This window comes from Passer montanus, unplaced genomic scaffold (genome assembly GCF_014805655.1).
Source record: "Passer montanus isolate IOZ18808 unplaced genomic scaffold, ASM1480565v1 scaffold18, whole genome shotgun sequence".
NCBI lineage: Eukaryota > Metazoa > Chordata > Aves > Passeriformes > Passeridae > Passer > Passer montanus.
Genome location: NW_024365381.1, coordinates 16,325,138 through 16,340,700, shown reverse-complemented (window position 1 = coordinate 16,340,700; position 15,563 = coordinate 16,325,138). Strand labels below are relative to the sequence as shown.

The following is a 15,563-nucleotide window of genomic DNA, read 5'->3' as shown; positions in this document are numbered from 1 at the left end:
GGGGGCGCAGGGGGGTCGCGGCTCACCTGGCCCCGGGGGGTCGGTCCCGGGCGGGGAGCAGCCGAAGGGAGTCGGGGGGAGGTGGTGCCTGACCCGCCCTGAGGTGCTCTGTGCTTCCCCCCGTCCAGCTGCCGCGGACAGCCGGTGCCCCCTGGATCACCTCAGTCGCCGCGTCCTTCTCTTCCTCGGTGGTGAGTGCCCGTCCCGCGGAGCGGAGCCGGTGGGCGGGGGAGGGAGGCGCGGGGGAGCCCCGGGCGCCGCCGCCCGCCGGACCCTGCCCCCAGGTCTGCGCTGCTCGGCTGCAGCCCCGCTGGGTCCGGTGGAACAAACATCGGCACTGCCGCCGTGCTCCACGGGACGGACGGGAAAATGTTCCGTGTCCGATCTGTGAGAGTTCGGAGCCGAGCGGGGGCCGCCCGTCACCTCGCGTTCCTCCCGGCGGCTCTGGACTCGCCTCATGCATCTGTCTGCGACAGAGAGAGGATCTGGTTTCCTTCTATCTATCAAACTATCAAACTGCTTTAGCTGTTGTCCTGCCTTTTTTGCTCCGCTGTCCATGGCTGCCCACTCTCCGAGCTCCAAACCAGGATTCCACAAGCAGTCTGCTTTACTACCGTCCATGGTTCCACAGCAGGTGCATTCTCTACATTAAAAAAAGGCGGCGATCTTATGGGAAAAGTGCAATTAATTGTAATTCACCGTTTTCTGGCTTGCTTAAAGTATTTTTTGTTGCGTGTGCAATGTTTGAGATACCCTTTTTAAGCAATTTGAAAAAACCACTCACTCCATTGCACTGAAGCCTGTGTGGGTCACAAAGCACTGGGGGTTGCAGCTCCATTGCACTCGGATCACTGAGGCTAATGGAGTGACTGACAGCCGTAGGAGTTTGTCATTCTTTAGACCAGCAGCTTTTCTGACAGTCAGGAAACTCGGTCAAGGGACTCGGATTTCCTGTGCTTCCTTCCAGGTTCTAGAGGAGGTTGTGTTTTCGTAGGCACAGATTTCTGCCTCTCTTCTCCAAGTGCGATTCCAGCTACATAATCATCTGCATTTTTTTCATTTTAATTCTCTTCTAGTGGTGCTTTCCAAATCATTAGGTTTTGCTTGTCCATTAAGAGACTTATTTTATACTTCTGATCCTAGCTTTCTCATCTCAAAGCTTTCTCAATTTGTTCCAACTAACATAGCTGTTTTTTTTTTCATTTTCATCCCCTTTTCACTGTCATTACTTGTCCACCCAATACCATTTATATTCCTGATTCTTCCTCCGATCTCTTTCTCTTCATTACACTTTGGATAGCATCCAAGTCCTCATCTCCCTTTCATAATTCCACATCATTATTTCTTCAGTTTTCTGATGTATTTCTGTTTATATCTCAGTTCTGTTGATCTGTCCCATTTCTGTTATTCATACAGAGGATCCATTTCCCCTTTCTCTTACCTGTTCTCCCCAAGTCATGGGTATGGAAGCATGATTAATTGGTTCTTTCTTTCTTTCTCCTAGTTCTCTCCTTATGTCCCAATGTCAACTCCTTTTTTCTAGTTTCTTAATTTATATAGTCACAATTTGTTTTCCTGCATGGTACAGTTTTTTTGCCTACCAAATGCTAATTACAGCTTTTACCTCTGCTTTCTATTCTCTTCAATGTTTGTCTGAACTTCTTATTCCAAACTTTCCTTGTCCCTCCTCTTCATCTGAGTGGGAGAGTTCTGTTTTCCGTGCTGCCAGCCAGGACAGTCCACAGACACAGGTTTCTTGCTCTTAGTTGCAAGACCAAGCAGGGGGTGGGGAAAGTCCAATTTTCTGCTTGAAGCTATAAACTGGACAGATGAACTGCTTAGTGGCTGGATGGGAAGGAGGCACATGGGACAGTGGTACAGTCTGCACTGGCCTCACTGAATTCCCATGAAGTGAATTATTAACTCTTTCTTCTGAACATTTATGAGTTGCACTTTTTCAGGTTTTCATTAAATAGATTGAAACAATTCTGAACATAAGCAGAGCAATGTATTTTTTTTCTATGACTGCTTTTAGAAAGAATTTTGGCCATTTTGGTGTGAAGTGAGAGCAAAATGGGCAGAGCATTATCTGGGTCTTGCTGGGAAGACTGGATCCAGACTCCAGTGGTTCACATAGCAGTTAATGATGAAGGCTTGCATGTAATATGGCACACTGGTATTTAGTGTGAGATAAGAATAACTCACTGTCCAGTGTTTTGCCCTCCACAGCCAACAACCAAGCTCTTCATTGATGGGAAGTTTATTGAGTCCAAAACTACTGAATGGATTGATATCCACAACCCGGTAAGTGAAATTGTCTCAGCTTATATGAATAGTGATCACTGTGAAACAAAGGTCTGTGCCTCTCTTCAGGGATGTGGCAGAAGAAAAACATACATTTCTTGAGAAAGGTTTAGACTTGGAGCTTCAGGCAGACTACGGCTTCTCAGTTTCCTTTCCACATGAAATGTCAGTCTCAGAATAAGTTACTATCACCTTTATCTCCCTCACATAGTAAGCCCCTGACCTCCAGAAAGGAAGCTTAAGCTCTGGTTATATATTTTTTTTTCATAGAAAGGCTCTGTGATGAGTATGTCAAATTTCTGAAGGGTGTCTTTCACCCTGTATATGAAATCAATTGAGTGTAATTTGATGCCAGCTGAATGTGAAGTCCTGATAGAGGCTGATATTACTCTCAGAGTAAAAAGGTGAAAAATCCTGACAGCTGAAGCTCCTCTCCTTTCAGAGAGCTTCTATCTCTTATCCACAGTAATCACAGAGCTGGATGCTGTGCACTGCAAAACAGATAAGTAGCACTTGTATTGTCTATGTACTCCACCAAAGACAAATGGAAATGAGGTTGCATTCAGAAGTCTGATCCTCCTGGACTCCCTTGTAAGCATTTAAACAGCAGTTTCTGAATCTTCTCTGTAAAGCTCTATTTTTATTTGCTTTGTGGAAATGATCAGAGCAGCAAGTCATGTTCATGAAGTTCATTTGGTCTTTATGTAGCAAGCAGTGTTCTTGCTTCATTTTCTTCCTCTCGTTTTGAGTAGTTTCTCTCTTAGGGATATATCTGAAATTTTTGTCATGTCAAAGCAGATTTAATTTTTAAGAGAACATTAGAAGGAGGTTAAACTGGCAACAAGCTTGAAGTTAAAATACTGTAGAATTAAGGTTGTATGTAAATATAGTACTTTGGCTTAGGGGTAGAGATAAACTAACATCAATGGCAAATGCACAGTCATGTACTGCTTTTCACAAAGGAATTTTGCCTCATTTAATGTGCAAGAGGGACAGCCAGATGAACCAAGATGATGGAGAGGGAAAAGACCAAAGCCCACAGAAACTTTTGCCTGATACTGTCTAGAAGTTTCAAGATAGACAAGTCACGTCAGCTCCATCTTGGAAATTAGCACTGCATTTGTAGTTTTCTGAGTGCCTAACTTGATATATTTGGAGTGCAGGTTTTCAGAACTACTTCAGTTGTAGCCCAGGCCTTTTGTGTGCAATCAAGGAAGGCATTTTCTTTGTGCTCTGCCCTCAGAAGTATAACTCCTTGTAGAACAAGAATATTAGGTGTGTGCTGTGAAAGGACTCTTGAATGGTTGGTGGGGACAGATGGGAAAAGCTGAGTTTTGATGCAATTTGTTTTCTGTTCCAGGCCACAAATGAGGTGGTTAGCCGTGTACCAAAAGCCACAGCCAGTGAGATGGAGGCAGCTGTGGCTTCTTGCAAAAAGGCTTTTTGGAACTGGTCAGAAACATCCGTTTTGAGTCGCCAGCAAATCTTTCTGCGCTATCAGCAACTCATCAAAGACAATCTGGTGAGACACCATGGCTGTGTGTGATGGCTATGGCTGAATGCATTGCAAGCTGATTATAGGAACTAAATTGAGAGACTCGGGGTTTACAGAGTTCTTGATGAGGTGTTGCCGTGATCGAGGCACCAGCTGAGACACTGTCGAGAGGTGCAGCAAAACACTTCCCATCCAGTGGTAACAGAGAGGCTGCGCTTCTTAGGGAGTATTACTCTGAATTTGTCCCTTTACCCAGAGACCACAGAAGGAACTTTGAGCCCTGATGGGACGTGTCAGTTGATGAAGACAAGTATGTTACTATGTTTTTGGGTTTCCCTGATGGATTTTCTGGTGTGTATGTGGTGCCATACCTGAAAGCATTAGAATACAAGCTATCCTAGAATGATTTTTTCTAAAATGTCACCTATGTGGGTTACTGGCTTCTTGTTTATAAGGAGCAAATCAGTCAGCATGGGTTTTTCTGGATTCTGTTCAGTCTGGTCATTGTGATGTTCAACTCTCTGTTAATTCTGTCTTATCCTTGCCCACCTATTTCATGGGTGGGCACTTTTCTAACATTCATAAATTTGTGTTTTCCATTTTCAGAAAGAAATTTCCAAACTCATCACCTTTGAGCAAGGGAAGACCCTGGCTGATGCTGAGGGAGATGTTTTCCGAGGCCTCCGTAAGCTGCTGGCTCCTGCTGTTAAAAAAGGGGATTTGAGAATCCACAGGAAGGGAGGGATGAGGTCTCCTGAGCAGCTGATTGCTCTGTATATGTTGATCCCTTCATAGCCCCCTACTCAAAGTGTCAATTGTAGCTCTAAGCTGAAGAATTTTCTTAGATGGAGTATCTTTAAATCACTTCCAAGTCATTAGAGCTTTTTCTAGGAGTGACTGCAAATTACTAAGAAGGGATAAGAACTTCTCACCTGTGCTCAGATATCTAAGGTTGAGGTCCCAAGTGGTACAATAGTGCTATACCTGTGCATTTTGTACTGGGGCTGATGTGTCTGTGCTCCTATTACAATGACGTGTAGTGTGGTCAAGAGAGAATCCATTCATAATTTGTTCACATGATGTGTAATGTTGGTCAGCAGAGAATCCATTCATAATTTGTTCACAATGCTGGCAGAAGGATTTCCTGGGGCACAATGAGTTTTAAGTTGTGGGAGAAGAGGCTGGAAGAGAGAGGTGGGTCAAGGCAGTAGTGAAAAGGGAGTTTGGGGACTAACTGTTAACAGATCACCCAGCAGCGTATTGTCCTTTCTGCCGCAGAGGTGGTTGAACATGCTTGCAGTGTGACATCCCTCATCCTTGGGGAGACCATGCCCTCCATCACTAAAGACATGGACACTTACACCTACCGCCTGCCTCTGGGCGTGTGCGCTGGCATTGCCCCGTTCAACTTCCCAGCCATGATTCCTCTTTGGATGTTCCCCATGGCTATGGTTTGTGGAAACACCTTCTTGATGAAGCCATCTGAACGTGTACCAGGAGCACTGATGTTCCTTGCCAAGCTGTTTCAGGATGCTGGTGCCCCTGATGGGACCCTGAATATTATCCATGGACAACATGAAGGTAATAACAACATCTCCTGGGAGATGATGAGTGTGTGTGTTGTGGTGTGTGCTCAGTGGGAGGTACCAGTTGGAGACTCTGAGACTGCTGCTGTTAGATAGGTTTGGACAGAACTTGTGGTGTGTGCTCAGTGGGAGGTACCAGTTGGAGACTCTGAGACTGCTGCTGTTAGATAGGTTTGGACAGATGCTTCAGCTCTATTGATGAAGCTGAAAGGTGAGTGGGAGATTCTCTGTCACCTCGCACAGACCTTGCAGGAGATAAGGTGGACAAAGTTTTGGGGATTGGGGTCAGAGTTCCCAAGGCATGTCAGTGCTCAAATTCTATTTAGCAACCCAAACTGCAACTGAAATAAGTAGATAAATCATCTTGGTTTCGCAAGGAAGCCTAAACAAGAATTAAATGCCTCACTGACTATACAGTGCATGCCGGTATCCTGGCTCCTAACATGCTATTTTTTACAGCACACAAGTAGCTTCAGGACAGGATGATACAAATAGAGAACAATAACTTCACTTTGGCATTGCTCAGACACCCTGGGAGGTACCCAAAGCGTGAAGAGATGTAAGAGAGCCAGAAGAATGAAGACAGGGCAGGAGTATGTGTCCTGAGAAGTGAGTGAAAAGTTGTACAAACAGCCTTTCAGGAAACTCAGATGTAGAACACACAGAGACAAGAATTTCTATGAGAAGAAAGCTACACAGATGTAGTGCTGTGGGGGTGGGAACGGAGGGAAGCATTTGTGCACCACAGTCATAATGTATTATTTCCTATTTGAAGCTGTGAATTTCATTTGTGACCATCCGGATATCAGAGCAATCAGCTTTGTGGGATCTAATCAGGCTGGCGAGTACATCTATGAGAGAGGATCCCGGAATGGCAAGAGAGTCCAGGCCAACATGGTAATTAATGTCTCTGAACAGAGCACACTTGAGCACATAGACTACCTCTGTCACCTGTGAATGTTAAGAGAGACCACACCACTCAGCAGCAGAAGCTGCCTTTGCTGCTGATAGCTCAGTGATAAATAAGGCTGCTCCCTTGCCAGCCTGTTGGTGGCAGAATAATAGCTACTGTAAGAAATCATTGCCAGCGGGCCAGAGAAGAAGCAGTCTGGGGTGGTTAATAATGAGAGACTGTGTGTGTTGTTTTTCAGGGAGCCAAGAATCATGGTGTGGTGATGCCTGATGCCAACAAAGAGAACACCTTGAACCAGCTGGTTGGAGCTGCTTTTGGAGCAGCTGGCCAACGCTGCATGGCCCTGTCTACAGCAATTCTAGTAGGAGAAGCTCAGAAATGGCTACCAGAGCTTGTGGAAAGAGCCAAAAATCTACGAGTAAATGCAGGTACAGACAGATCATTTTTACAAGGTACTTCACTTCTGTACAACCATAGCTTTTTAGGTCAGCTTATCTGCCATACTGTGTTGTGACCCTTGGAGCTATTGGCACCACTGCTTTGATGTGTAGGGGGTAGGAGCTAGCAGATTGTCTGGATTGGGAAACCCGGCCCTAGACTTGGAGGTAGGAATATGTTTTCAGCTGCTGGTGGGACTGTGATGCAATGTTTACAGGATCAGTCTTGTTTTAACTGGAGATTTGAGGTTAAATCCTATGTTAAAATCATATCTGCCACTTATATAGCAACCTCATTTCAAGATCCTTCCAATTTGTAGTAAGCATACAATAAAAAAAAGAAAAATGGAAACAAGGACTTTGAAAAAGCTAGACTGTTATTAATTCTAGGGGAATTATATTTTGTTTATATTCAATAAAGTGCTACAAAGGGGAGAAGTTTCCTTCCTGAGAAGAATCTATTGTTGAATTTTGGCTTTCTGGTGATTCCATGTTGATTATGACAGCTGCAGGCTATTCCTGTTCATCAGTGTCTCAAATCTGTGTTCTGTGTCTCAGAAACATCAGAATTTTCAGATTTTTCCCACCAGTGTAGTTATCTTGTAGATACCTATGAAAAGGAAGTTGTCAGAGTTAAAAACTTGGTGTCTCTGCCTCTTCACAGGAGACCAGCCTGGAGCAGATCTTGGGCCTCTAATCAGTCCCCAGGCTAAGGAACGGGTTTGCAGTCTGATTGAGAAAGGAGTAAAAGAAGGTGCCAGCCTTCTCCTGGATGGACGTAATGTCAAAGTGAAGGGTTATGAAAATGGCAATTTTGTTGGACCAACAATCCTTGCCAAAGTCAAGGTAAGATGACCAAAACCAGTGCTTACAAGCATGTATTGCAGGGTCAGCTGAAAAATGGGCTAGACAAATCAGTCAGTAATCAATGATCACCAGGTAGAAAGGCCATAAATGGCTCAGCCTTCCCTTGCACAGTGTCAATGAAGTACTCTTTGTAATGCAGGCAGTAAAAGCAGAAAGCACTCTGGAGATGAAAAGTGCTGCCTTCTGTGTACTAGATAGAGGATAGGGCATGAGAAATGGTGAAGAGGTAAGGAGGACTGAAGGATGGCTGTGACAATGCAGTATGATCAATAATCCTAGGAATATCATGAGTACTAACAGCATATGTGTTTCTTATATCCTATTTACTACAAAATTTTTATTGTATCCTTTATATAAGCTGCTTTTTCTGCTGTTTGTATTGGCAGCCAAGCATGACTTGCTATAAGGAGGAAATCTTTGGGCCCGTCCTAGTGGTGCTGGAAGCAGACACTTTGGATGATGCCATTGAGATGGTGAACAACAACCCCTATGGGAATGGAACTGCAATCTTCACCACCAATGGAGCCACAGCTCGGAAGTATTCTCACTTAGTAGATGTGGGGCAGGTATGTTCTAGCTAGGATTGTTGCTTTTAGCCCTCACCATTTACAGTGGGTAACCATTCAGCTGTAATCACTGCCCTCTCAGCCAGCAGTACCCACCCTCAGACATAAGAAAACAAAATGCAGAAGCATTTGGAGAGTGCTCTGCAATCTGTTACTTCTTGTGACTAATATGGCAGCTTTCCTTTGGTGTAGGTGGGTGTCAACGTTCCAATCCCAGTACCTCTGCCCATGTTCTCTTTCACCGGCTCTCGTGCTTCTTTCAGAGGGGACACCAATTTCTATGGCAAACAGGTAACTTTCTGATTCAGAGCACTCTATTGAATTGTGATAAATCATGTTATGAATGGTAATTGGCAGATGGTCATCAGACCTCATTAGTGAGGTGATTAGTGAGGAGACTTTGAAGGCATTTCAACCAGGAAACTGAAAACCAGCCAAACGTGCACCATAATGCATGTCACAATCATAGATAGCCCATTCCTCTTTCTTTTTCCCTTAGGTAAAAAAATGCAAGTCTTTTTCGGATATTTGAGAAGGGAGCAATAACTAGCAAGCTTTCTCACAGAATCGTGATTAGTGAGGAGACTTTGAAGGCATTTCAACCAGGAAACTGAAAACCAGCCGAACATGCACCATAATGCATGTCACAGTCATAGATAGCCCATTCCTCTTTCTTTTTCCCTTAGGTAAAAAAATGCAAGTCTTTTTAGGATATTTGAGAAGGAGCAATAACTAGCAAGCTTAGTTATTGCTAACTAAGAATCTTTGTGAAACTGGTAAAAAGAACAGGCTGACAAGAATTGTTTCCACAGAAGAAAACTCAGTCCTGTTTAGATAAAGCAAAAACTGTTTGATATACCATTAGCGTAGACCTGAGGAATTCATAAGGCCAAATATCTGATATGTCTATCTCTCCTCCAGGGAGTGCAGTTCTATACACAGCTGAAAACCATAATTTCTCAATGGAAAGAGGAAGATGCCACGGTTGCCAAGCCTGCTGTGGTTATGCCAACTATGGGAAACTAAGCCAGCCTTTGCAGATGCTGTTCCTGGTGCCCTTCTATGCTGCACTTTCCAGCTTTGTCCTGACTAGCACCCTTTACTTGGGAATGAATAGAAAGCTCTTTTGTCTCAAGGATCTGTTACTGTGCAGGCTCATGTGACTCATGGTCTGCATTTTCTGTTGCTGTCAGTGTTTTTTGGTTAGCTGAACTAATTTTTTCCATACAACCTATCAAAGACTAAATAACCTTATCTAAGTGAAAGAGCAGCCACTGAGATTGGCCTTAGTTTGTGTTTCTTTCCAGACCCTGTGAACTTGAACATAAACTCCAGTTTTCACTTCAGTATCTTTAGCCCTAGTGACTCACTCCTGACTACATCTTGTAGCAGGTTTATTTACCTCTTTATCTTGCATATTAAGATTCTGAGTTCACCTTACTCAAAGATGAGTACTCATTTTGAGTGACATAACTGGGACGTCTTGGGTGTCTCATAGAAGTGACTTTACATACAATGAAAACAGCAAGTTGTCAGTCTTTCACCTGTCAAGCAGTTTCCAAAACACTGGGAAATAGCTTTGTATGGATTTTTCAGGAAAGCATATTTGATTGCTTGTCGGAGGATGAAAGAAATTTCTGTATGGTACAGTGACCTTCACTGTACCTCTGACATCTTGTAAACTTCTGTTCCTGTTCTGTCTGGGGCTTGTATGCTCAAGCTTGCCAGCAATTCCATTACAGCTGAAAGTTGTTTGGTGCCTTTTCCCTGTGCTAAGGGATACAAGGCTACACGTCCTGTACCATAATGAACCTGTGGAAGCAGAACCATAACCATGTATGTGTCTCTTTGTGTCACAGCATCATGTGAGTCTGAATAAAATGGAGCCTAAGTACACAGGTCAGTAGGAAGAAAGAGAACATTTTTTTAATCACAAAGCAGCCAGGCCTTGTCTGTTGGTTTCCTGTCCTGATTGTAGTTGTATTTCTTGTATTGTTGACTGACTCCTTGTCACATTTGCTCAAACACAGTCAGGTACCCTTGAGACTGCAAGTTCCTGTTGCTGGAGAGGAGTAAGGCTTGGTATATATAATCTGGTTTTAAGAATCTGTGCATTTGGAGCTGGAGAGCCTATATTTTTATTTCTGGTTCCTGAAAGATGATGCAGCCATGGAGGATCTGCAGGGATCTCACTCAAACATCCGTGGAAAATAATATTCTTCTAATGATTGTAACCATTGAGTGTTCTAATGAAACAATCTGAATGTGAACACTTTGTATCCTGCCTTCTGGTAAAGATGCCTTGTAACTGACAGCTCTATATTAGTGCAATTGCTGTGCATTCACTAATGTTTGTATCTTGTTTTTTTCCCTCTGCTATACACTAGAGGGAATTTCTCACCTTGCAATTTGATTACGAATTAAAAACATGCTAACATATTTCTGCAGACCATGACTGTTCCTTGGTAAGACCTTACATAGGTGTGATGTTGATTTTATTCCCCTCTTCACAGGAGATGGTCTGCAACTCCTGTAACACATGTATACATTTTCCTTTCACAGTATTTCAGGGACCTCTGTACCAGTTTCCTTGCACAGCATTTCAAGGAATGCCTTGTTTCTGTTTCCATGTACACATAATTTGATCACAGACATCTTCACCAAGTTACACCAACACCTTATACACAGGGTTATAACCACTAGTCCAAATGGTAGTGCTATGTACAGGGTCTTGCAAGCTCCTGGCTTGGGAAAAAAAAATAGGAATTTAAGAAGGAGAAAATAAGTATATTTCAGATGGATTTCAAACACAGAGTGAAAGCATCAATGCAGCAGACAGGGGATCTAGAATTCACAGCCTTACTCAGAAGCTGACTTTCAAAATGAAAAGTGCAGATGAGTTGCTAATTGCTGGCTGCTGTTCATGGAATGTATATAGCTGCCTTACTTGGTCTGTGCTGTTCACATCTGAACATGCAGAAGGATCACTGCAGAAGAGGATGAATCTGATAATGTGGCCTGCTGTGTAATAAATATTAGGTTGGGAGAAGTATTTTCTGTGTTGCAAAGGTAAAATATTCTAGGTAAGTCACTATTAAGACATTGGCATTCACTCAAGCACCTAGGAAAGAAATACTAATTACCAGCCTCCAATACTGTCTACAGTCATTTACTTTCAAAATGCCTTCATTTTCTCCCTAATCAGCATTGCTATTCTGACTTTGCTTTTGTCCTATTAAAAACCACTGTATCCTTCTTTTAGAAATTCTAAAATCCATCTTCTCCTGTAACAAAAGCAGTCTATTATCAAGGTTACCTGCTCCCTGAGGTATTGCAGGACTATTCCTGAACTTTCTCCAGATATCTTCTACACACCTGTACGATCTCTTCATTTGTGTGCAAACACCTTTTCTAATTATCCACATTTCCAACAGCATTTTTATGCAGATAGTTTTAAATAATTGAACTAGAAATACAAATCTTGTGTGTTCCTTTTCTAATAATGAACTGCATTTTTTAATAATGAACTGCCTTTTTTAGATCAAGCTGCAGATGCTATTTGATTGAAATTTACCTGCCTCATCTCACTGCTGTTACTGCTCTCCACTCATCTGTTTATTCTCCTTTTTATTTAATATTTCACATATAAATAAGCTAAATAACATATCTTCTATGTTATACAAAAGTATAGTCTACGGTATCTCATAATAAATTTCTTTAGACTATTAAAATACAATTTCATAGTCAACCCTTTGAAGAATATTAAAAAAAGTTTCTTGCTCAGAAAGCACTGAAATCTAGGTTCTGAACGCTATTTAATATGCTCCAGTCCAAAAATTGTTTTAAAAGTCCAAAAATTGTTTTAAAATGGCTTAACCACCTCGGAGATTTTGGCCCTGTGACTTGCTCTCCAAGGGTTTTTTTCCTGTCTGTGTCAAGAAAAAGGCTCCAATCCACTTCCATGTCCATTTTGGAAAGCGGCAGCCTGCCTTTCCAAAGGAAGTGTCTCACATCTTTCTATATCTTTAGGTACAAATGCCTCCAGGGCTCCTGCTCATGAACTTTATCTGGTAATTTGATGTCTGAGTATTACATTTTGGCTCGTGTGCTTGACTGCCCCACATCTGACAAGCTGTGCATGCCAGAACCCCGCCCTACCTATTCCTCCACGGTAAGCTGACACTGCTTGCCCTGGAGTGTTATAATTAGCAATAAAGTTGTGTCTGAGTTGGTATCTGAAAATCAGGCATATGAGTCCTCATCATGGTCCCTCTATGATTCTATACTGAATGCACCATCAGCTGCATAGATTTTGCCTTTTGAATCCAAACACTGGTGCTAGCTGAAAATGCACCTCCTTGTATGATCATGGACTTTCACAAGAGCATCCTCTAGAAAATATAAACCTGCTTTTCAACAAGAGAGGGCTTTAGGAGGTCATGAGATTTTTCTTCTGTGAGAACTGTATCTAAATGACTGCTGCTGAAAGATCAACACAAAAACAAATCTTAAAATTCATATGAAATTCCTTACTTTTGTCACACAAACATTCACGTGCATATAGACACCTTACTATAATCATGTCCCAATTCACAGCTTATAATATACTTAATGCTGTCTGGACTTTGCATTTCCAGTGTAAGCCATATTTTAGGTATCTTGAAAGTCCTGCTCCCACACTTCTTATGCAGATAGCAATGAACCATAGAGTAAGTAAATTTTTGATAATCTGGCTGCAGATATTTGTACTTTTTAATACTGGGAAGTTTCCTTTACCATACTCTTATAAGGAAATATACCTGGGGGTGCTACTATCACAACAGACATTATTTACTTGTTTGGTAAAGATGGATAGGGATCCATTAATGATTGAACAAAATAAATCCCACTGGATTGAGCAAAGTTAATTCTGCTGACTTCTATTCTTGACCTTAGCAGTATCAAAATTTATTTCCACTTGTTCTTCTTTTGATACAATACACAAAGATCTAACAGCATAGCCTAGTACATGTACAAAATCAGTATACAGTGTACCAACTTATTGAAAAAGTTAGAGTACCTCACACCAAGCCACACAGCTAGATTCTTATGTTAGAGTCAGAATTTACTGGAATCCTGTGACCTGGAGTGATCAGCCCAGTTCAGTATCCACCTACTGAAGAAACAAAAGATTACCATGGACTTTCCCATTCATTTGGACAAAAAGCAATCACAAAACATGGGGGTTTTTTTCTCATGTCAACTTACTGATATCCAGTTTTTCAAAATTTCTTTTTCCCCTGAAAAACATGGAAAAGATCAATGTATTATAAAAAAATTCAAAGGCATATAATTCATGAATTCTGTATGTGTAAAGCAGGATTAAGTTCTAGCTCTGCTTTGCTCTCATTTGGCCTTTCATATCACATAAATTTAAAAAATAAATGTAAGCACACAGTGTTGTGTCTTCAACTTCTAAATCTAAGACTAAAGTAAATAGAACAAACCCAATGACTTCTGTTCTGTTAGTGGTTAGAAATATGGGGAGGGGGAGGTCTTGTACAAACATTAACTAGTTTCAAACACATTGTCCTTTCCTTGTCTCTCCTGTTCATACATAAAAGGGTCAATACACAATTTTCTTCCTCAGTTCCAGTCTCTCCCTTCTTCTCCAGGGGAGAGGATTCCTTAGACCTCAATTACAAATTTCATCCCTGTTTTTTCAGGGAGTGTTTCTGCTGTATCATCTTTGAGATAACCTGAACAAAGCATTCCAACTGACTATGTGTCACCAAGTTATTCAGTAGCCAATCCATACTAAACAAACATTTTTCTGGGGTTTAGGATCATGTTAATCTCTCACCAATGCATGAAAGCTCCAGCTATGGGGGACCTTAACTCTATGGCTTAAAATCCAAGTGCTCAGACACTGCTGCAGTTGGTAGATACAGAAGTCTATCACAAGGCAGGAGATCTGCAATCCTGGCTACTGCAGCATGTGTGGCTCTAGTTTAATTTAAACTGCATCCTAACAGGAATTCTGAGATACACTTGTAAATCTGAGATTTTGTTTTATTCACTATAAAATGTAATCCTGTCAATCAGAACTGCACTGCATGTGATCCTGTTTTCAATATGCCAGTGTCTGTTTCATGTAATCACTTAATTTTTAGATTATTAGAGAGCTTGAGGAAAACAGCCTTGAAAGCACAATGCAAAGCAGAGGCTTCTGAGACATGGAAAACCAGTGGAAAACAGACTGGATTTGCCATCTACTGTGTTTCTGTTAAAAGATCAGCAATACAGGAAAGACCTGTTAGCACCTTAATTGTAATTTTTTTAGGCTTCACTGTTAGCTCACTGGAATGAGTAAAAAGCAAAAGAGCAATGCCAGAAAAAGCAATGCCTATAGAACAAAAAAGAAGCAATGATAACTATTAAAATGAAACTACAGAAGCACATCTGTACTGGAAGTTCTCTATCAAATTCCACATGACATGGCAGAATACGAAAATAACTCTTTTGAGTTTACCTTTAGTTTAATCCATAGAAATAAAAACCAAAAAGTGATAACCTAGTTGAAATTAGGTTGCCATAAAGTCATTGCTAATTTATAGAATACGCAACTCATACAGTTATTTTCACTACAGAAGTCTCCATAAGCATTCCAAATCCAAAAAATATTATCATGCAAAGGATTTTTTAGGTGTCTATCTAGGAAGATGGACACTAGTTTTCAACATTTCCACACCAGCAGTATTTATGTGCTTCCTCTAGGTCTCTGTGCACATTATTTTGCAATTTCTGTTGCTTTTAATGTTTTGATTTGAGGAAATTGCTACTTGGCTGCACATGCCTCTGTATTTTTGTTTTGTTTTGTCATAGGCAGTTTTGGCCTTTTCCTTTTAATGCTTTCTACTGGACATGATCTCCTGATTCCCATCACAGAGCATCTATATAGAGTCTTTACACCTCAGTCCCTTCATTTAAGATATTCTGGGCTATGCTCTTCACTCAGTGCATCTCTCAAGCCTTCTTTTTTAGTAGTTGCTGCAGTTTATTGATCCCCACCATACTTGGCTGGTGCTGAGTTTTCTCAGTCTGTCTCACAGATTTTCTGGTCATGTGCTGTAGGGCCATTTCCAGTGTTTCCACTTTATACTGCAGCTGTGTGGTCTGTGCTACAGACGGTGGTGCAGTGCCCAGGAAGTTTAGAAAAGGAGAAAAAAATTACAGATACAGAAACAAAACTGGCCATCTGGAGAAAGGTCCAAGTAAGATATTTTATACTAGATGGGCTGAAAGCAAGCTCTGGCACACGAGGAAGAAAATAGTTTCCTACCAAGTGACCTCACCAATGTCTGGGGGTCAGACCTTTGTACCTTCTCATTCAATAAATAGGATGGCAAAATAATT

The 15,563-nt window shown here is 41.7% G+C and overlaps 1 protein-coding gene across 1 annotated transcript; it reads left to right on the top strand.

Annotated features, from left to right (window-relative positions):
• The first annotated feature begins 38 nt into the window (after nucleotides 1-38).
• Nucleotides 39-10,615, top strand: ALDH6A1 (aldehyde dehydrogenase 6 family member A1). Its single transcript, XM_039704724.1, has 11 exons — nucleotides 39-191; nucleotides 2,230-2,304; nucleotides 3,665-3,826; nucleotides 4,406-4,484; nucleotides 5,078-5,380; nucleotides 6,161-6,282; nucleotides 6,537-6,726; nucleotides 7,400-7,581; nucleotides 7,989-8,168; nucleotides 8,361-8,459; nucleotides 9,090-10,615. The coding sequence occupies exons 3-11, from the start codon at nucleotides 3,713-3,715 to the stop codon at nucleotides 9,192-9,194; spliced, it is 1,374 nt and encodes a 457-aa protein (XP_039560658.1). The 5' UTR covers nucleotides 39-191; nucleotides 2,230-2,304; nucleotides 3,665-3,712; the 3' UTR covers nucleotides 9,195-10,615.
• Nucleotides 10,616-15,563: the final 4,948 nt, after the last annotated feature.

Excerpts from the sequence above, each read along its gene's own strand:
- ALDH6A1 (XM_039704724.1), top strand. The coding sequence starts at position 3,713 with ATGGAGGCAGCTGTGGCTTCTTGCAAAAAGGCTTTTTGGAACTGGTCA. Across the intron at positions 3,827-4,405 it reads AACTCATCAAAGACAATCTG|AAAGAAATTTCCAAACTCAT; the intron begins GTGAGACACCAT and ends TTCCATTTTCAG. Across the intron at positions 8,460-9,089 it reads CCAATTTCTATGGCAAACAG|GGAGTGCAGTTCTATACACA; the intron begins GTAACTTTCTGA and ends TCTCTCCTCCAG.